Source organism: Ambystoma mexicanum, chromosome 9, assembly GCF_040938575.1.
Source record: "Ambystoma mexicanum isolate Mex_15411 chromosome 9, UKY_AmexF1_1, whole genome shotgun sequence".
Taxonomy (NCBI): domain Eukaryota; kingdom Metazoa; phylum Chordata; class Amphibia; order Caudata; family Ambystomatidae; genus Ambystoma; species Ambystoma mexicanum.
The window spans coordinates 855,153,457-855,174,978 of record NC_090931.1 but is presented as its reverse complement, the minus strand read 5'-3'; the positions used below and the strand labels follow the sequence as shown (position 1 = coordinate 855,174,978).

General features: G+C 45.1%; 1 protein-coding gene across 1 annotated transcript in view; it reads right to left on the bottom strand.

Annotated features, from left to right (window-relative positions):
• SPAG16 (sperm associated antigen 16) overlaps positions 1-21,522 on the bottom strand; it is a 2,683,085-nt gene that overhangs the window by 1,207,311 nt on the left and 1,454,252 nt on the right. Inside the window, exon 12 of the mRNA XM_069615929.1 lies at positions 15,605-15,790. Within this exon, the coding sequence (XP_069472030.1) occupies positions 15,605-15,790 (186 nt within the window). The remainder of the gene's footprint in view (positions 1-15,604; positions 15,791-21,522) is intronic.

Below are 21,522 nucleotides of genomic sequence, written 5' to 3'. Positions count from 1 at the left end.
CCACAGAACGTAGGATAATGAGGTTTTCTCTGATTAAATCACAGCTTTTAGCCTCGCCAGAGTATTACTGCTCACCTACTAAGGCCATTACTTCACAAGACCTTCATAATGGTGGACTGGGAAGTTCCAGATCCTCATCCCTCCCATTTTCTCTAAAGCACAGGTAAAGGCACCTCCCTATGGATCATTTGCAGCATGCTCATCTCACCGCTCTCATTCTGTTGCCAATCTTCTTCAGCCTGCCTCCTCAACATGCACCGACACCTCCCTGAGCACTGGATTTCGGCCTCAGCACAGAGGAAGTCAGGCTGCAGCTCTCATGCCAACCAAGTCTGCATAGGCAGGGAGTGGTTCAGTATGGCCTTCCAGTCATTTGCTGCACCACTCACAGTGTACTGCAGAGCATGTTAACCCTGCACACACAATCCACCTTCTGTTCCACTCATCTGCACGTCTTTGGCCGATCTCCCGTCTGCATCTGCATAGCAGAGGCTTATGCAACGCCCCAAAGAAATTATTCAATCTCAAACAAAGGAAGGGTGTTAATCCATAACCATCATTCACATGTATACCATCAGACACAGTATGTACATAGACATCACCATCTACACCAAAAAATTATATTGGGTGTATGTCCTAAAACTGTTTCACATAACATATTTTATTATTAAATACTCAAAGCGACAAAATCCTGACACCGAAATTTAAAAAACATAAAAAGCATATGCACATGTTACAATACAATATACAAAATGCATTAAAAGTTTTTGTTAAAAAACCAGGAAACAATAATTAGAACCGGAAAAAGGCACAGAGCCAAATTAATTGTTGTTACTCAACACTGTACCCATCATAGCCCGACTTATATTAGTTTCTGTCCTGAATGTTAGGTAATAACTGGACATTCCTCAGGGGCAATCATCTATCTTGTGCTTTGATGTGGTGTTCTTTTTCCACTCCAAAATCTGTACCACGTAATCCCAAGGGTATAATTCTCTTAGGCCGTATAAGGATTGATTTTCTGATATTGGAGCCAAGTTTGACCGTATGGACCAAGTTGGATGTGATGACCATTGTGGGTGGAACTAAGGAGTACTATCCTTATACGCCTAAGATAATTATACCCTTGGGATACGTGTTACAGATTTTGGAGTACCTTTATCGAAATTAAGAATTAGAATCTTGAGTGGAAAAAGAACGCCAGGTACATACTGTGTCTGATGGTATACATGTGAATGATGGTTATGGATTAACACCCTTCCTTTGTTTGAGATTGAATAATATTATATCCCCACTGAGTAGGAGGGGTCAATACCTTAGGTGTGGGGTACCACCCCTGTAGAGATGTTCACGCCCCAAAGAAAGACATCTATTTTAGAGCCAATTTCGCTTCGCTCCGCTGATTTTGCATCTAACCTTTCAAAGGACAGGAACGAGTGTGACAAGGCCAAACTCTGGACTTGCAAAATGGGGGCAAGAACCCTCTCTGACGGGGTGGGGTGCCTACTAAGAGAAAAACCCAGAGTCAGTTCTACCCCTGTGGGGAAGGTGGCAGCTGGGAGGGACCAAATCCTTACTCCTTCCCTCTGTGCCCGTTTAGGATAGTCATATATATGTGGCTCGCACGATAGCTGCCATCAGAAATGCTTGCCAGTTTTTTTCAAGAATCTGTGAATCTGATTTGTAGAGCATAAGATAAATTCCAGTGCCCCATGAAGATGCCCATGAAGTAGCAAAGACCGAGAAACCTATGAATGACAACAGCCCTCCAATGAAGCTTACCACTGGTGTTCTGCACCAGCCAACCAAATAGCCAGCCAGAGAGAGTATGCCGACAGACTGCCGTTTACACATCAGCGAACTGGGTGACATATGGACCCCTAGCGCCGGCGCATGCACAACGCCACCAGCAGTTACAAATGTAGACAACAAGGGACATAGACAAGGGCAAAGGACCCCACACATGACTGTGCTTACCCGGGAATATGTCAAGCAAAGTCCCCTAGCACAAACAAGGACATTGAATGGACTGGACCACCATTACAGAACCACAGAGGCCCTGGTTGGAGAAAGGGGGTGGAGCCTAAACCACCTATTATGCATTCTGTGCCCTGTAACATCTCCTGGATTAGGTTAAGCAGGAAGATGGGCTATAAAAAGCTGGCCATTGGCAAGAAGAGGGGAAGTATAGGAGAGGAGGCATGAAAGAGAAAGTTGTGGCCCGTTCGGTTGAGGTCAGAGGAGGAAAAGGAGGACCAGGAGACCAGCAGGAGGAAGGGGGAGAAGTACAGTGTGGAGGCTATTGTTGTAACAGGTGCTGAGTTGGTTTATTGAGTGCAAGGCTACCCTTACGTGAGTGAGCACGTACGTGAAGTGAGTGAAGTAGTCTAGTCAGTGTAGAGTATTTGTGAAATAACAGAGTGAAAGAAGAGTGTGTTGTACAGAGTGGGTGTAGTGGGAGGAGGATAGCAGAAGTGGGAGGAGGATAGTAGAAGTGGGGGGAGAAGAGTAGTAGTGGGAGGAGGAGGGGAATTAGTGGGAGGAGGAAAGTAATAAGCAAAGGAGGAGATTAGTGGTGGAAATGTGAGAGCAGTGGTCGGAGGAGGCGAGTAGTGGTTGCAGGAGCAGAGTAGTGATGGGAGGAGGAGAATAGTAGGGGGAAGAATAGTAACCTAAAGGGTGGGAGCGAGAGGTAGGAGGAGTGAAATCTCTGAGGGGCAGAGGGCTGGCAGGAGTAAGAGGAGGGGTAAATGGAAAGAGAAGGAAAAAAGTGGTAAGCGTGAGTGTGAGTAAACTTAGACAAATCCAACTCAGCCAGTGGAAGAGACAACCCCTATTCCCAATTTAGAACACTAACATCTGGATAACTATGTAGAGGAATGTACCAGACTTGGCTGCAATTGGGGGTGATTCCTAGTTGTAAGCATCTACAACCTATCCAGCCGGAGCAGGTTTTAATTAATCCTGATACTTAATTGTTGCCTGTAGGTAAATGCTTAAATCAACTGCACCATTGGCCAGTGCCATCCTCCTTTGAATTACACTGTTTCAATCTGGTTCGATCCAAAGACACAGGACCTTCCACTGATCTGGATTCTTCAGTTTGGCACAAGTATTCCTTTTTCCTACCTCCAGGCACCTACATCCAGTAATGATTCAAAAATGATAATCGTCAGAAGTGGTATTGATGCACTTATGAGTTTATAGAAAGGATATTATCATAATCATAGACAGTCCGACATCCCACAGTGGGTCTACCACTTAAGTCCCGAGAGGGTGAGATAGTAACCCATGCACTTGCACCTCCCCAGACTTACCCTGCATCTTCCCTCACACACACACACCACTGTCCTTTCCCCTTTTCTCCCACCATGCTCCTCACCTGATCCCATGGCCACACGCGCAATTTTCCAAATGGCATCATGCAACGAACACATCATAGAAATAAAAGAGTGGCTATCACATCATAGAAATAGAAGAGGGGGTCTGCTCTGAGCCTCATCTTTCATTTCCATGGCTGCCTATTTATTTTTTTGAAGTTGATATCAGAGAATATGGTGTTAAACCGCAGGAGCAAATATAAATAACGCATGTTTTGCTGGCTTCACTGGCCATTAAAATCGCTGGCACCTTACGATAAGGCCCTCGTTTCACTTGTATTGTATTGTATTTTGTTATTTATATAGCGCTCTTTCCCCACTTGTGTGGCCTCAATGCGCTTTTTCCTTGGTTGAACGCCCTTGGTGACCGTAGTCGATGTGGTTAGAGATTTTAGGGGATTAGTTTAGATGCGTGTGTGCATGTTTGCCATGCTAAGACTTGGTGGCTGGCAAAGCTTGACTAAGGAGCCCAGTAGAGGTCAGACACGTGGGTCGGTGCTCTTGAGGTTAGATATAGATTGCTATTGTTGAGAGAGTCTATGTGAGGCCAGCTATACCGGGTGGTGGTCACTGCAACCTAGTGACAGATATGTTGTGGTACGTCAGGTGTTTCAGTCTGGATAGCTTTGTGTGAAACTAGGCCGGATGTGCTTAGCTGTATACATGGTCCATTGTTCATGGATGTTTGGCCGTGCCTGCGGCCTGTGTCCACGCTAGTGGCGTGAGCAATACATACCGTAGTCTGCGGGAATTACTTATATGTCTGGGTCTAGAATTGAGCGTCCTTTAGCGTTGGGCCCAGGTTACCTACAGGTGCTGCCTTCAGCGTGTGATAAGCAGAACTAAATGCAGCTAACTAACAAAACTGGATATGAGAGTACTACATAGTGGGAGAGGCCTACACATAACAATGCAATTTGAGTACAAGGCTAAACACAGCTAGACCTGAGAGTCCTGTATAGTGGGAGAGAGACTCACACCCAACAATGCCATTTTAGTACAAGGCTAAGCACACTTGGGTTTGAGTACAAGGCTAAAACACAGCTAGATTTGAGAGTCCTGTATAGCGGGAGAGAGGAACCACACCCAACAATGCCATTTTAGTACAAGGCTAAGCACAGCTGGGTTTGAGTACAGGGCTAAGCATAGCTAGATTTGAGGGACCTGTATAGTGTTAATGTTAACGGATGTTTGTACCGTGCACTATCACCACCGGAGTGGTCTCCTGGCGCTCCGGCGGCTCTGAAAAGGGAAGGGGGTGAGTCCGAGGGAATAAGCTGGAAAAGTGCAAGAGAGCAGTGATGCGCTGTTGACAGCTTCAGCCTGGTGGCTCCATTGGCTGGGCTTGGGAGTTTTACGGTCAGTAGTCGTTGTGTGCTGTTATGCGGGTCTATGTGTGGTTTGTTTTGTTGTTGCAGTGTAGGGAAGTTTGTGCGGATTGTTGTGTTGTAGGCTTGTGGTTGTGTTTGGTTAGAGCTTGAGAGGTGTATGCAGAGGAGTGAAATTGTTAGTGGATTGGTTAATTGGCTTTGCTGTACTTGCAATATGTCTAGGTGTGATGCTTTTATTCACTATTGCATATGAGTGTGACACTTGCTAATCCCCAATATACTATCTAGATGAGAGGCAAGGCCAGTGATCAAGATTCCATCTGAGTATGGCACTTGGTAACATTCACATTTCTATCCAGATGAGACGCAGGCCAAAGTTAAGAATTCCATATAAGTGTGGCACATGATAACATTCATAATCCTATCTAGATGCGATGCGGGCTAGGTTGAGGTTTCCATCTATATGTGGCACATGTTAACAATCATATTTCTATCTATATGTGACACAGGATAAAGTTGAGAATTCCATCTAAGTGTGGCTTATGCTAACATGTATAATTCTATCTAGATGCGACGCAGACTAGGTTGAGGATTGCATCTCAGTTTGGCACATGCTAACAATCACATTTCTATCTAGATGTGACGCAGGCTTGGTTGAGGATTCCATCTAAGTGTGGCACATGCTAACAATCACATTTCTATCTAGATGTGACGCAGACTAGGTTGAGGATTGCATCTCAGTTTGGCACATGCTAACAATCACATTTCTATCTAGATGTGACGCAGGCTTGGTTGAGGATTCCATCTAAGTGTGGCACATGCTAACAATCACATTTCTATCTAGATGCGACGCAGACTAGGTTGAGGATTGCATCTCAGTTTGGCACATGCTAACAATCACATTTCTATCTAGATGTGACGCAGGCTTGGTTGAGGATTCCATCTAAGTGTGGCACATGCTAACAATCACATTTCTATCTAGATGCGACGCAGATTAGGTTGAGGATTCCATCTAAGTGTGGCACATGCTAACAATCACATTTCTATCTAGATGCGACGCAGACTAGGTTGAGGATTGCATCTAAGTGTGGCACATCCTAACAATCACATTTCTATCTAGATGTGACGCAGGCTAAGAGTGAGGATTCCATCTAGGTGTGGCACATGCTAACAATCACATTTCTATCTGGATGCGATGCAGGCAAGGTTGAGGATTCCATCTAAGTGTGGCATCTGCTTACCAGTTGGTGAAGTCCATGAACAGTATACTAATGAAGAATTAGCTCCTAGATCATGGTTCGCAGCAAATCAGGTTATTTTGTACGTTTTCTGAATCCATCGATAAAAGCCTGCATTCAAAGAAAGCTATTCACTGCCTTCTGTCCCTCAATTCCCCCATAAACCCATGTCTCACCTGTCCCCTTCAATTTAAAAAAGTCAAAAGAGACCAATTCCCTGCTATCGCCTCTCCTCCACCATCTGTGATGCCTCCTATATCAGCCAGTAACAAAGGCCATAGAAAGACGCCAAGAGTATAGAAACAGTTGCAATTTTAGTTGCAGGTGTTTTGTGCTAAATAGCTTTGCATGACCTGCACAAAGCCCTTTTTTCCACAGAAATTAGAAACCATTAGCACCCTGTAGATTCCCTTAGGTGCAAATGCCAAGAATACTGGGATTGGAGTGAAGTACTGAGTGGTAACTGTACTTACTGTGCATTTGATTCCCATTGTTACACTCAGGTCTGTTGACTTAGGCTCACGAGTGGACTGGCCCATAGGGAACTCTGGAGATTTCCCAGAAGGCCTCTTCGTCCTGGGCATCTTTTGTGTGATACCATATTCTATTTCCAAATGTTCTCATAGGAAAATGGTTGGGCTTGCTGAACATGTGTAATATGGGGCCACTTTATTCCCAGGGTCTCTTTTGGTTCCCAGTCCACCCCACTTGGGCTGCAGGCTTTCAAAACCCAGCACAGCCCACCACTCCCTGCATTGTTGCCCAATACTTGTTAGCTGTACCACGCTTGCTCAAAATATGCAGCAGTGAGAAAAAGGAGGGACAAGCAGCCGGACCTGTCAATTGTTTTAGACAAGAGGTACCCATCATCAAAGAATATTGTTCATATCGCTTTATAATCCCTGATCACATTTACCTAAATTGATTGATAGATTGATATTTTATTTCTATTGCGCTCGTACACAAATGTTTCAGAGCGCGACAAGGCAAGGGTGGGGAACAGGGGAGAACAAAACAGTGATCTTACTAGGCCCAGTGACATTGAGAACGCGCAAAGATCAATTGCATCCACAACATCCATTGGGTCAAGCACTGCTTGTTCCTCATCCAAGCCTGGATGTGAAGTACCTACACCTGAAGCTAAACCTGACAAAAACCAACTTCATGATCCAAGGAAACCCCACGCACCATGCCCAAACAGAGAAATTGCCCGACAAGAAAGGAGCTCAATGGATTAATGCATTAAATTCACCCAGTGCAACATTTCTCGCCTTCACTATCGACTGACCTTTCATTCAAACCCCACATTGTCAAGAAGTCACAAACAGCATGGTACCATGGAGGTGGTATTACTGCACACCAAAATGTACTGAACGGGAAGGGACATTGGCATGACTTAGTCAGAACGCTGGGGGTGGAAAAGGTACTGCCGCTAAGTAACCCTACTAAAAACTCACACTTCTGCATACACCGTAGTGGCATTAATTGCAGCACACCAGAATGTATGATGGGGGAAGGGATATGGGTCACAGTCAGAACAACAGGGGTAAGAAAGGGCACTGCCCAGGGATGTCATTTCACCAAAATGCCAGGGGTAGTGGAAGTGACATCACACAACCCTTGACTTCCGATTACATCACAGGAAGTAATGTCATTTGACCCCACCCAGTGACATCAGGGGAAGCGATGGAAAACAACCTTTCACCCCTTGACAAAATAGGAAGTGGCATCACGTTGCATTGTTTCAAAGTACACTACGAAAAATATGGTTACAATATCACTGTAAAGTGATATACATTTATACAAGAAAGGCTCACCGTATGTATCATTAATATTAATATTAATATTACCAAATTACTGTGAATGCAAGCAGACATCCAAGGCCAAACGATAATGTTAAAGGACATTTGTACCGCGCAATGTGTTATTATATAGCTTCATATGAAACAAATATACATACAATATCACCCAACCTGTGTTGGTACTCATTTATCAACCTCAGCAGGATGAAAGGCTGAGTTGACCTTGCCGGGAGTCGACCTGCAACCTGCAGATCATACACATATTGCAGCAGCAAGCGTTCAACCCACTGAGCTATCTTAACGGCTATAGCTATCAGAGAACCAGTCACTCGAGAAACAAAGAGCCACATGCTACTGGCCACAGCCCAGGAGCCTCAATTAAATAAAAAAAACAACAACAAAAAAATAAAACATTTTTTTTTACATTTCTTTTTTAGGGGTCGCAAGGTGGCCCTCATGGGTCATGCGACCCCTTGCGTCCCCTAAATGTTGTCTCTGACACTGCCACTAACCAACCATACTAAAAATGTACCCTTCTGCATATAACGCTGAAACTCTGAACTAAACACAACCATACCTCTACAGCACAACAAACCGCATGCACTTCTCTACACCATAACAGTGAATCAAACTACACACAGCCTCGCCCAACAGCACATGGCGCTAGCAACTGAAAAACACAACTACGCTCAGTAAACGGTGTCAATGGAACTCAAGCTGCCAACAACACATCACAGCTTTATTGCTCTTTCTCCCACTCAGTCCTTCTAACTTCCCCCCTCCCACCTTTCTTTGCGGATCTGCCAGAGCACCAAGAAACCACACAGGTGGCAACAGTGCGCGGTATACGAACCTTCAACATCACACAACAGAACCATTGTGTGCTCCTTCGGAAAGCAAAGCCTTTCAAACCCGCCCGAGTTTCAGAGAAGTTGTCTAAGGCCCGGTGCTCTCCCACCTGGATGGACGTAATGCTGTACTCACACGCATCCCAGATGCAACCTGAACCCATTGGAAAGCCATACAGGACTAAGAAAGTGCAACCCCATCATCAAAGAGCAGAACTGCATGCATTGTGCTAAAGAGAGCCTGCATCACCCTCAAAACAGTCTTAACCAAACCACCCCTCCACCTGGCTGAGAAACTCACCTTCTCCGTAGGCCAATGCACCACCAGAAGCGTTACCAACAAACTGAAAACACAACTAACAAGCATTGGCAAAGCCAACATTTTAGGCTTTTGTTTAGGTATGTGATAAGCATGTGCTAGGCACAAATATTATGGTACTACCTGGCAACAGAGCGCAGCAGTTGGAAAATGGTGTGATTACTTGGACATGTGATAGTACTGCTTGGCAAATACACATGTATAAGCCACAACTGCTTGCTTTGTCAAAGCTTGTTTTTAGCAAGATGGCAGTGCAGGGAACAGATAATAATGAACTTGCTGGTAAACCATTAGCCATTTGCTGCTGCAGTAAAGCCATGAACTCTCAGCCGCCTGCTTAGAGATCACTCTGGCAGGCTAAAGTTTGATGTTTCGAGTGAGTTCAAAGAGATGCCAGTAGGATGTGTTTTGGCTGGGGAGGGGGGAAGGTAGCGAGTGGGAATGGCCATATGGATTAGCACTGCAAGCGCCAGTTAATGGGTGGGTAAATAACCAAGCATGTACAAGCTGTGTGTCCCTCCTCACATGCCACCGCCATATAGCTATACTCTAATGTGAGAGTTTTGCCTTAAAGGTGGGCACTGAAGCACCACCTAACGGCCCCATTTTTAAAAGCCGTGGGGGAAGAATAGGGACCTTTTCATGCAACACACACTGTCATTGGAACAAGTTATCCAGCACTCCAGGAAAGAGCTGGAGACTCTACTGCTCCCATCAACCCTACTGCCCAGCACCCCTGCAGCTCTCTCTTACCCTACATACATACATTCTGGTCACATTAATGAGTCAAACTTAACTAGGCTACTTTCCTCCAGGATCCAACTGAGTGGGATGCAGCAGACCTAGCATGCAGGTCGGTGGCAGTCGACCCCATTGCATTAGTATCTCGCACCATTCAATGTATCGACCAACACACCACAGCTGCAGCCCTGCACATCGCACCACAGTTGCAGCCATGCGCATCACAGTTGCAGCCCTGCGCATTGCACCACAGCTGCAGCCCTGCGCCTCACACCACAGCTGCAGCCCTGTGCATCGTACCACAGCTGCATCTCTATGCATCGCACCACAGCTGCAGCCCTGCGCATCGCACCACAGCTGCAGCCCTAGGGATCGTACCACAGCTGCAGCCCTAGGCATCGTACCACAGATGCAGCCCTGCGCATCGCACTACAGCTGCAGCCCTGCGCATCGCACCACAGCTGCAGCCCTGCGCATCACACCACAGCTGCAGCCCTCCGCATCACACCCTGCGCATCACACCACAGCTGCAGCCCTCCGCATCACACCACAGCTGCAGCCCTGGGCATCGTACCGCAGCTGTTGCCCTGCGCATCGCACCACAGCTGCAGCACTGGGCATCGCACCACAGCTGCAGCCCTGCGCATCGCACCACAGCTGCAGCCCTAGGCATCGTACCACAGCTGCAGCCCTGCACATCGCACCACAGTTGCAGCCCTGGGCATCCCACCACAGCTGCAGCCCTGGGCATCCCACCACAGCTGCAGCCCTGGGCATCGCACCACAGCTGCAGCCCTGCGCATCGCACCACAGCCGCAGCCCTGCGCATCAACAGTACATTGGCGCGAATATTATTCCCCTTATCATATCACAGGCCACGCTTGGTCCTGAATTACGATGCTCTTCTCGGCGGTGGAAAAGGCAGATTATGCTTCATAAGTCCGTTTATTTACTACATATCGGCGGCCGCTGGCGCGCCGACAGCTCAACCTCGCGCATTCGCTAGTGCGAGATCGTATTATATGTTTCAGCGCAGCTGCTTGATTGATGACACATACATGCCTGCATTCAATTCGCGCGACGAAAAACAACTGAGAAGGCTTTATCAATGATGTCAGCTTTAAACATGATTCAGACAGGAGGTTAAATCTGATTCATGTTCTGACCTGGCCATTAATTAATCCAGATATTCTGCGTTGGCGGGACACGTGGGCACTGGATTTTTCCACCAGGGCTCGAGCTGAGAAATAGACACTGCGCGCGCTTTCGGCTCGCCAGTCATTTACTGCGGGACGCTGGACGGACCTACATGCCAACGAACGGCCAGGGGGCTACTTACTGACATACACATCCACCAGGGGCGGCAAGCAGCAGGTCAACATTATTTCAGGAAGGGTTTTTGGTATATCTCGATAGAAGGAGCAGCAGTCAATGCCATGAGTATTCAGTTGGTGTGCCATCTGCCTTGGGATCCAAAGGATGAACTACTGCCAGCTTTCCCGCTGCCACTTTGCTCTACGTCATAGGGTGTGACCGATTTTATTTGACCAACACAGGAAGCACAATGTTTAGCCAGCTTCCTATCCATATAGCTCTTTTGCCAAAGCTCTGTACATCGAACGCGTACAATTATTATCACCCAACCGAAGTTGGTACGCATTTATCGACCTCGAAAAGATGAAAGGCTGAGTTGGCCCTGGGGAGATTCATACCCAAGTCCTGCAGATCACACCCAAATCTTAAGAGTGAGCGCTCAACCCACTGAGCTACCTTAGCAGGCACCAAAGGTAAACGTGTAAGGGCTGATTTAAGTTCAGTGTCTTCTCTGCCTCCAGGTTGGGAGAAACATCTTAATTGAAAAAGGACTTTGTCCGTGGTGGGTCAAAGGCTGATGGCGGTATTGCAATAGGACTACCACCATGCTGGCGCATGGCACACTGTGTGGCAAAATCAGGAATCCCTACTTTAATTGGAGCCTCCCCTCCGGCACATTCTGGGACACCACTGCACTGCTGTGCATGTGTGGAAAACATGGGGACATCCAAGTGTACCCCAGGCCCTGAAGAAAGCAATGGATTCCTACAGTGATGGCGTAGACCCATCCCAGGGATGTCGCCCCAGATCAACCACGCCCGGGAATCACTATGTGCCTGGGAGACTCACCACCCGTGCCCGCTTCCATGGGCCTGGTGATACCTAACCCCAAACCACCCCAATGCATACACAGCACTGATAGTTGGGGTGAAACCTATGGGATGTTCCCAGGTCTGGGACTGGGCTGGCCAGAGGGACTCCCAACACCAGTTAATTAGCAATTGCCTATGCCACCCTACTGCTTCCAATGGACCATGGACATGGCTTGCAATCGTGAGTTAGCATATGTGGGGTCCCTAGCCTTTGGTTTATATCGGAGATAAGCAGAGCAGTCAGAACCATCCTCTGCCCAAGGCTGGAATGATACCTAGATTCAAAACGGAGCTTAGCGGTCTTCAAAGCGAACGTAGTCTACCATTTATTATGCCTGACATAGAGCCAACCATGCCCCATGCCAGAGCCACCGGCCTGTCTACAGGTTGACTTGCACCTGGGAAACATCCTGCCACAGATTGAAGGAACTGCAACTTCCAGCAGGTTAGAATGAGGACATTGATGCATGAACAGTGTTCAAAACAAAAGGCTCTGCACACTCCCTGCCACGATGTCATATAAGGCGCCAAGATAAAAAAAAAATAAAAAAAAAAACACACGGAAACCACTTGCCATCACCATGTGTGTATGCTTTCATATAGTAAGAGCGGCGAGGGCCACATCAATGGAGCAGGACCTCTGGAAAACCTGCTGTAACGGGCAGTGGCTCAACACTCCTCCCACCAGCCCGTACCCCCCCCACTACCACCTCTCCCCTGAAATGTTGGGCTATGTTGACTCGACCTGGTGGCTGAGCTACAGAGCCGTGGCCGGACAGAACAGGACACAGCTCTTAAACGCTTTGCTGTTAAGAAAGGCCCAGCAATTACTAACATAAAGCATTTCATTGTAAGCACCTGCATTCATATGCATACATTTTTAGGCAATTGAAATCATGATGGGGTGTTAGTACTTGCATGCCAGCGAAGTGATTGGAAGGATAGAGAGGGGACAGGGGACCGCTCACTCTCACAGTAGTCCTTAACTGGGTGCTTTCAGACTTAAAGGAGAGAGTTAACTGCTTGTAACATTGAAGCTGCACTAGAATTGTCTCAGAATGCATGAAGAAGTTAGATACCCCCACACAAGTAAGTGTGCCCCTCCCCCACCGTCTCTGAAGTTAGGGCCTCACCAAACATTTAAAGGGTTAGCTCCCCACCACCGCCCTCCATTAGTTAGGTTTCGTTGCATCCCAGCTAATGTCTGTACATAGTGCATATTATGTCAGGAGAGCAGGCTTCTCAATAAAGCAGAGTGTGCATGCAGGATGCATCTCTGTGTACCACCTGGCATGCAAGCCAGGACGATGTGTCAATTAGAAGAAGCTGGCACTAACCGTAATGGCATCGATCCTGGGAAGTTGACCCACTTCATCAAGCCAACAAGAGGTGCATAGCTTCTCCTTGACAAAAGAAACACTCAAGAAGTTATTACCAGGAACACCGAGTCCAACATTCCTAACAACTACCACCTTCATTCCGGGAGGATAGCTCGGTGGCAGTGTGCTCGCCTTGGAAGCAAGATGACATGGAGCAACACAGGTTCGATACCCGGGCCCGTGCTTAGAAACCTCTGGGTATTATACGCGTTATAAATAATCAATTACAATTACCTTGCGCCTCAGGTCCTGCTCTAAAAGCTTCAGCAGCTTCTGGATCAGATGTCACAATAGAATTCTGTGTGCCCAGTCTAGCAAGTAAGTTGCTAAAAGCTCTTGATGCAGAGGCACACTCTTTCCAGGCGCTAGGGGGGCATACAAAGTTAACATCCATTGCCTACATGTCCAAATATGTTCAATGACTGACAAATCCGACATGGCATCCTACATCCTGCTGTTCCCAGAAACCACAAGCGAGAAGAGTGCATTAACCACTTGACACATGCCGGCCAAAGAGGCCATTTGCAGTAGGTCTCCGTGCAGCTTCAAATCATTAGCCAGCATGAACATATTGTGTGTTTCCAGCAGAGTGTCTTTAAATGGGATACATAACTATATATATATTTTTTTTTTTTGGATGAAGTGTCGGCTTTGGTTTATTTTGTGGATATTGAGGTTGGGGATTGGTGGGGGTGTATGTTTTGTCCTTTTTTTGTGTGTTTTGTGTTGTCACGTCTTGCCATGAGATAGGAGGGTGGGGATATTTTCGGATTTCGTTTTGAATAGCTGTTACTTTAGTAGTAATTTGCATTTTGTTGCACTGATGTATATGGAGTAATCTTTTGCTTGTTCCCATTCTGTTGTTACTCAGTTGTAATATGTTTTGTATAATTATTAAATAAAGTTGATAAAAAAAAAAGAAAAAAAAAACTATATTTTGGATTGCACACAAAGGAAACAAGTGAGTGGTGCAAGTTTGGGTCCGGATGACGATGTGCGGGGGCCCATTTCTAAATTATGTTTGGGGCCTCCCCTTGGAGCCGAAAACAGGCTGAGGCGCCCATGCAGGGACGTCATTTTGGGGTCGCCAGAGGTCACAAGTGCCACCTCTGTGGTCTCCCTTGCGACCTCTAATAAAAAAAATATATATATATATTTTTTGTAATGCAAGTTCCTGGGCTGTGGCCAGCACCGTGTGGCTCTTTAATTCTGGAGTGGCTAGCTTCTTGTTCAGGCCCCTTAAAAAAGAAGAAAAATGAGAACAGGAGTGACACAAGTCTAACACTTTCAACACTGACCTTAAATAAGAAAGAATAGGAATGCCAAAAAATGTGTCTTTCTGGAACTCTATACAATAATTGCTAGACTCATTAAAGGTTTATTTCAGGCACACTTCAGGGGTTGAGTCACTGATTTAGTCTGTTCTTAAACGCCTCAACTCAGCCTTTCATCCTTCTGAGGTCGATAAATGGGGACCAACACAGGTTGGGCGATATTGGGTGTATATTTCTTCTATGTAAAGCGCTTAAGCGTAAGTGCTATATAATAACATATCATTATCATTTGGTCATGGACATCTGCTTGCATTCACAGTAATTTGGTAATATGGGCTTATACACAGTGATCTTAACAATACATATGGCGATCCATTCTTGTATGAAATGTACATCACATTATAGTGATATCGTAACCATATTTTTCATAGTGTACAATGCTATGTGATGCCACTTCCTCTTTTGTCAACGGGTGAAAGGTCATGTTCCATCGCTTCCCGCAAATCACTTCAGGGTGGGGTCAAATGAGATCACTTCCTGTGATGTCATCAGGGGGGTCAAGGGTCGTGTGATGTCACTTCCACTACCCCTGACATTTTGGTGATATGACGTCCCTGCGCCCATGGGGTGCATACATTATAACAGAGACAAAGATACACACACCGTGGTTAATAGTTGCCGATTATCACAAGAATGCCAGCCAGCAGGGAGCCGAAACACTGAATGCCAGCCAGCAGGGAGCAGAAACACTGAATGCCCAATGATTATCACCTCGTTTCCTTTTCATACTGGTTCCTCATCATCAGCCCCCTGCAGTCAAAGAAGGATTCATAGCTTTTAGTGGGCATTTAGTGTTTCGGCTCCCCGATGGGGGAAAAGCGTTGAAAGGCCATGACGCCATTCCTGGGTGCAACATTTATAAAAATCCATACATTTCTGCACAACCAACACTTTGCCACTAGATAGCAGTGCAGTGGAATCCACTAGTGCAGCATAGAAAACTTTAGCCCATAGTATCGCACGCTTCTATGTACACAGTCAAACCAGAGCACACCCTCACCCACCTCAGTAGAAAACACACTCCTATGATTCCAGCTGTCACATACCTGTTGAGGTCCCAGATTCTACTGGTGTTGTCCATGGAGCTGGTCGCCAGAAAGTCACCACAGGTATGAAACGAGCAGGCCCAAACTGGGTGTGTGTGCCCGTTCAACGCCAGGATGCACTCTGCCTTGGAGAAGTCCCAGATGCGTACTGTGCTGTCACCGCCCACTGTGGCCAACCTTGTGCCGCTGATATCAGAACACAAAACAAATCCACTGGTAAACTATTTGACGATTAATGTTGAATACCAAACAATACAATTATTTAACAAGGATCACACTAATTTTTCTTACATTTCATTTTCTTGGGATTAGTTGATCTGTTAGCATTCCCTTGGCAGCTTGTGATCTCATCAAGAAGGGAAATTATAATGCTCCAAAACAGGGGAGGACTGGCAACATTTGGCCTGGGGCAAGTTTACTTTTCTGGCCCAAAATGCAATGGCCCAAGCCCACATTGCAGCGGCCCAACTTCCAGAACAAAAAAACCTCAATACCAACCTCTTCCCCTCCCAGACATTCTCAGGTATATATAGTAGACATTATTGGCATTACTTTCCTTTCATGCACATATTTTTCAGTTACATTTGTGGTTTCTTAGAGATCCGGCCCCTGAAAATTCTCCCACATACCAATAAGTAAATTTATTTCACCAGGATAAAATAATTGCTGAAATGGAAAAGCTGTGATTTGAGCAGTTTTGATTGTTTAGCAGTATGTCATTTGATAGCAGGCTACAGCTCCTCCCATCCCAAACCATCTTTGTTTTAGACCAATGTAAAGAGATGGTGAGGCTAGAGAATTCATTGGTAGAGCACAGCCATTGCTGAATCCGGGTGTCTAGGTCTGCTATCAAAGACAAGCATGAGCTGGCATGGCAAAATACCTATGCCTGGCTTCCTGCCTCCCCAGCCCAAAATACAAAACTCATACCTGCACCCTGTGTACCCAACCCCAAAACATAATACCCTCACTCATCATCCTGCTTCCTCACCAGTACACGTAACATGAATTGATATCATTGCAATTATTTACAAACTAACAATAAGAGTATAAACCCATAGGAGTGAGGCTTTCCGTACAGATATTTAAGGAAAATAAGGCACAGTGATAAAGGGATTTGATCAGGATCACATCATGTATGAAGTGTGGAAGGTGGGGATTTGAGCCCAGTGTTCTTGGTTCGACACTTTGCAATTCAGAAAGCAGGGGAGACTTCATCTTCTCATATTTTCATCTTCAATATTAGAAACAAAAAACATGTTTCTGCAAAGTTGTTATTATTCAAGGGCTAAACTAGGACATGGTCCGATAAATCCGGTTATCAAAGCACTAATGTATCTACAAGGGGGAAGCTATACATCGTCTGTATCCTGAGGCAAATACACTAGGCAAACATACTAAAAAATATAATTGTAATGAAAATGTACTACAATTATAATCTTAGTATGTACAAATGCATGTACTTTCAAAACACCAAGTCACATGATAAAGCAACCTGAAAAAATATAAAATAATAAGTCATTGAAACATATGCTCATAAAGCAAGTATGCATCAGAAACAAGAAAGTCAGTCCCACAATTGGGTGCACTGACATGCAGCTCAGACTTTGATCTCAGCAAGAGTCAACCTGCTGCTGACCTACTGGTCCAGATGTGTACTTCTGTCTCATTAACCCTATTTTTCCTTACCCAACACCTGCCAGTATCCTAGGTCCTATATATGTTCCGGGAGACCTGGGAAGAAAAAGAAGAGACACCTATTCCCCACTCACAAACAGCTACCCGATTGCGAGAGCATATGAAACTTGTTCAAAATCTAGTCTATACTCACATGGAAAAAGTGCAAGCACAACAAAAGTCCACCTACGACAAGAAGGTACACTTAAGATATTTTTCAATTGGACACAAAGTATTAGTCTTCTTACCCATCTCTGAAAATAAACTTGTCTCAAAGTGATATGGGCCATATGATGTATTAGAGCAAACAGGGACATGTACCCATAAAACAGCCCAATCTGAAAGGAAACAAAAGACCCACCTCTACCACGTAAATCTCTTAAGAATGGAAAGAAAATCATTCCACAGCCACTGCCTCGATACTGTCTTGTTTGGTAATGGAGGAAATAGACCATTTTTAATTAATTCCTCAAGCGCTATCTTGTCAACAACAAGAAGACTTAAACGATTTAGTCACAACATTCCCTGATGTATTCTGCGAGAAACCAGGGAGAGTGCACAGCACTTATAATTAAATCAGAACTCCGTGGGGAAAAGTGATCCATTTGAAGCCACATAGACTCCCGGAAGCCCATGGACAGATAGTGGTTGAGGAAGTGAATAAAATGCTAAGGAAAAATATTATTGAACCCTCTTCAAGCCCATAGGCCTCCCCTATTGTGTTGGTCACAAAACCTGATAGTTCCTGGAGGTTTTGCATAGACTTCGGACAGGTCAACGCCATCTCTGACTTCAATACCTATCCTATGCCACGCATCGAGGAATTGATAGATACACTCAGAGGTGCTGGCTTCCTATCAACCCTAGACTTAATCATGGGGTACTGGCAGGTCCCAGTACATGGACCTGATAGGGAAAAGACAGCTTTTGGGAAACTCCTGGGACTATTCCAGTTCAAAGTCTTCCTTTTTGGCCTAAATGGGGCCCACGCCACTTTCCAACAGCTTATGGACCAGATATTACAGCCCTACTCTGATTTCTGTAGGGCTCATATTGACGACAGTCATTTATAGTAAGATTCGGGAAGATCATCTTTCCACTATTATGAGAGCCCTCAGGAAAGGCGGCTTAACTGCCAATCCATCCAAATGTAAACTAGCGCAAACAGCCATGAAATACCTCAGTTTCTTTGTAGGGAATGGCAGTGTCCATCCTCAACAAGAAAGAGTGAAAGCTGCCCTAGATACCCCTATGCCTAAAACCAAGAGAGATCTCAGAGCATTCTTAGGATTGATCTGTTATTACCATAGGTTTATCCCTAATTTCCATGACAGACAGCTAGGTTGACAGACAAATTAAAGAACGCCGAACCGCAGAAGATTCATTGGACTGACGAGGACAATGTATGTTACAACAAACCATGTGCCAGAACCCGATCCTAAAAGGTAGCAGATTTTTTTAAGGAGTTTGTGTTACAAACTGACACTTCTCTTACAGGGTTAGGAGCAGTTTTGTCACAAGTTTGTGATGGATTAGAACACACTATCCTATTCACTAGTCGAAAACTCTTCCAACATGAAAGAAACTGCTTTGTGTTAGAATTAGCAGCCCTTGCCATCAAATGGGGCATCACCCATCTATGATACTATCTTTTAGGAAGGAAATTCTCACTCATCACAGATCATTCTCCATTAGTGTGGATAAGCCAATGAAAGGACTCTAACCCTCGAGTCATGCGATGGTTCCTAGACCTGCAACCCTACTGTTTCACTATGGAGCAACGAAAAGGTAAAGACCAGGGAAACGCTGATTTCCTTTCTCGGCTTCCCTGTGAAACAGATGCGGCTATATCGCATAGGGGAACACCCAATATTCTATAAGTTTCTTATATTATACTCACCCCCAATGTAGCAGCTTTAGAGGCCGTGGACAGTACGAAGGTTTGCGGACATCAGGTAGCATTCACAAATTCATAAGCACAGGGGAGAACAGAAAATGTTCTACCCATCAACCAACAAACACCTACATAAAACAATGTTACTGATATTTACTGCACACAAATATAATACCTTTTTTGTACAAAAGATTACTTGAAAATGTACACTTTATGTTTTATATATAACACAATATAATGGAATGCACTAAGTATACACCATAACTGCACACCTCATTCTCACTTCAACACATCTGTTCATAGACTAGCATACACCAAGTGCTGATTTTAAAACAATCTCTCTCCAAACATCAAGTACACTATATTTATTTATTTATTTATTATTAGCATTCATTATGTAAATATGTATTATTAAAAAAGCACTATTTTTTCATTTTGACAGAATTGGTAAACACACTTGAGAGGTTAGAGAAGTCCCCAAAAGAAGAATGAGTGACAATAACATTTCTAATGGTATACAATACATCTTTTAATATAAACAAATAATGTAATTTGTACAGACCTCATTAAAATAATAATGCCTTTTTTCTTATAGTAGATAGTTTTCATGAAGAAACCACAGCCCAATTTAATTATACACAATCACAAGAATCACAAAGAGAAGCCCTATCCCCAACTCTAGATGATCAAATCACAAACTTGTCTGCAAAATTTGATGAAATAAGTAATGATTTTAAGGAACTTTTACAATATGTCAAAAATCACGTCAGTAAAAATGTACCCTATCGCTGTCCTTCTTGCACGTATCCTCCTTGACCCCAGCATTCATCCCCATCAAATTCCCCACATTTAAATCAAAGATGCTTTGACTCATTCCCTTCCTCCCCTGATCATTATTGTATAGAAATTCCTAATTCTCCCATTTATGTTTCCCATTCCGATACCCCATTTCTTTAATAAATAAATGTATTTTTTATACTATAAATGTGTTGTATATTGTTGTGTGATGTTTTTTTTTTCTTATTAAAAGCCCCATTATAAGTCAGCGGACACTACGACTGTCCGGGGTGTCCGCAATCAAAGTGGCGGTCACCCCGGACAGGCATGATGTACAGACATGTCCGGTTTCACTTGACACACTTCTAATTTTTCCACGGACACCGCAACTGTTCTTCGGACACCCAGACGCATGCATCTTGCTATTCATGCCCGATAGGATTCTGCAGATGGCCGTGAGGCCCATGGATGTCCCTGGACATCATTGTCTTTGGAGGATAGCTCAGGGGCAACACGCTCACCTTGGAAGCAAGACGATATGGGGCAACACATGTTGGATCCCCGGGTCAGTGTTTAGAAACCTCTGGGTATCAAGCGCCTTATAAATAACAAATTATAAAAATTATGAAATTATAAATTATATGTGACCCCACACATGCAGTATAATGGCCTGTCCGTGAACGGTGTCTGCAGTATGCGAACAGTTTAAAAGTGCATTTTCCACCAATCTAGGGTGTTTCAAGTTGCAACTTTACCCTTTCACAGCTCCCAGAACCATTCTTGGTTGATTTTGCAACTTTTTCCAACTTTCCAAGGCCTATTTTTGATTTGGTAGTCCGCGGACAGCACGACTGTCCATGGACGGTTCTTCTGAAGGGACCCACCCATTACTTTTCCAGATTCTCAATCTGGCTATCCAGGAGAGAGCACCTTCTTTGCTGCTTTACAGATCTCTTTTGCAAAACTTATTGGAGACCATCATGGCATCTGTTATGCCACCGCACCTTCCCAGCCACCCCACCACCACTAACACCACCTCAACAACTTGGAGGACCTGGACAGGGGAACAGGTATGGTGATAGAGATGATGATGATGATCAAGAGGAAGATAAATATGAATTGGAGGAAGTCCCTATCTCCAGTACCAGCAGTGAGTCCTGGGTGTGGTGATTTTTCACCACCTTTGGAAATGTACCGAAGGCTCATGCAGCCAAGGTTTGATGCACTGAGTGCAAAGTTGTACTCAGTCATGGAAAACTGCGCTGTATTCCTATGCCACCACCTCCATGGGGCGCCACACCATGTCCAACCACCTGGATGCTCTGAGGAAGATGGCATCTTTCTCAGGGAAAAATAGGTTGACACTCTCTACCCCAACTGCTCCTGTTACCACAAAGGATACTCCTTCGGGGTAGTGGATCCCAGCGACCACCTCGCAGGCCATACACAACACTGTTGACGCTTACCTTTCAAGGGTCACAGTACTATGTATCTACCGCGATGCACTGATCTTTAGGGGGGAGCAGTTTCAGAGTGCTTTTGAGGTTGCGGTCAAGGAGCACGAGAAACA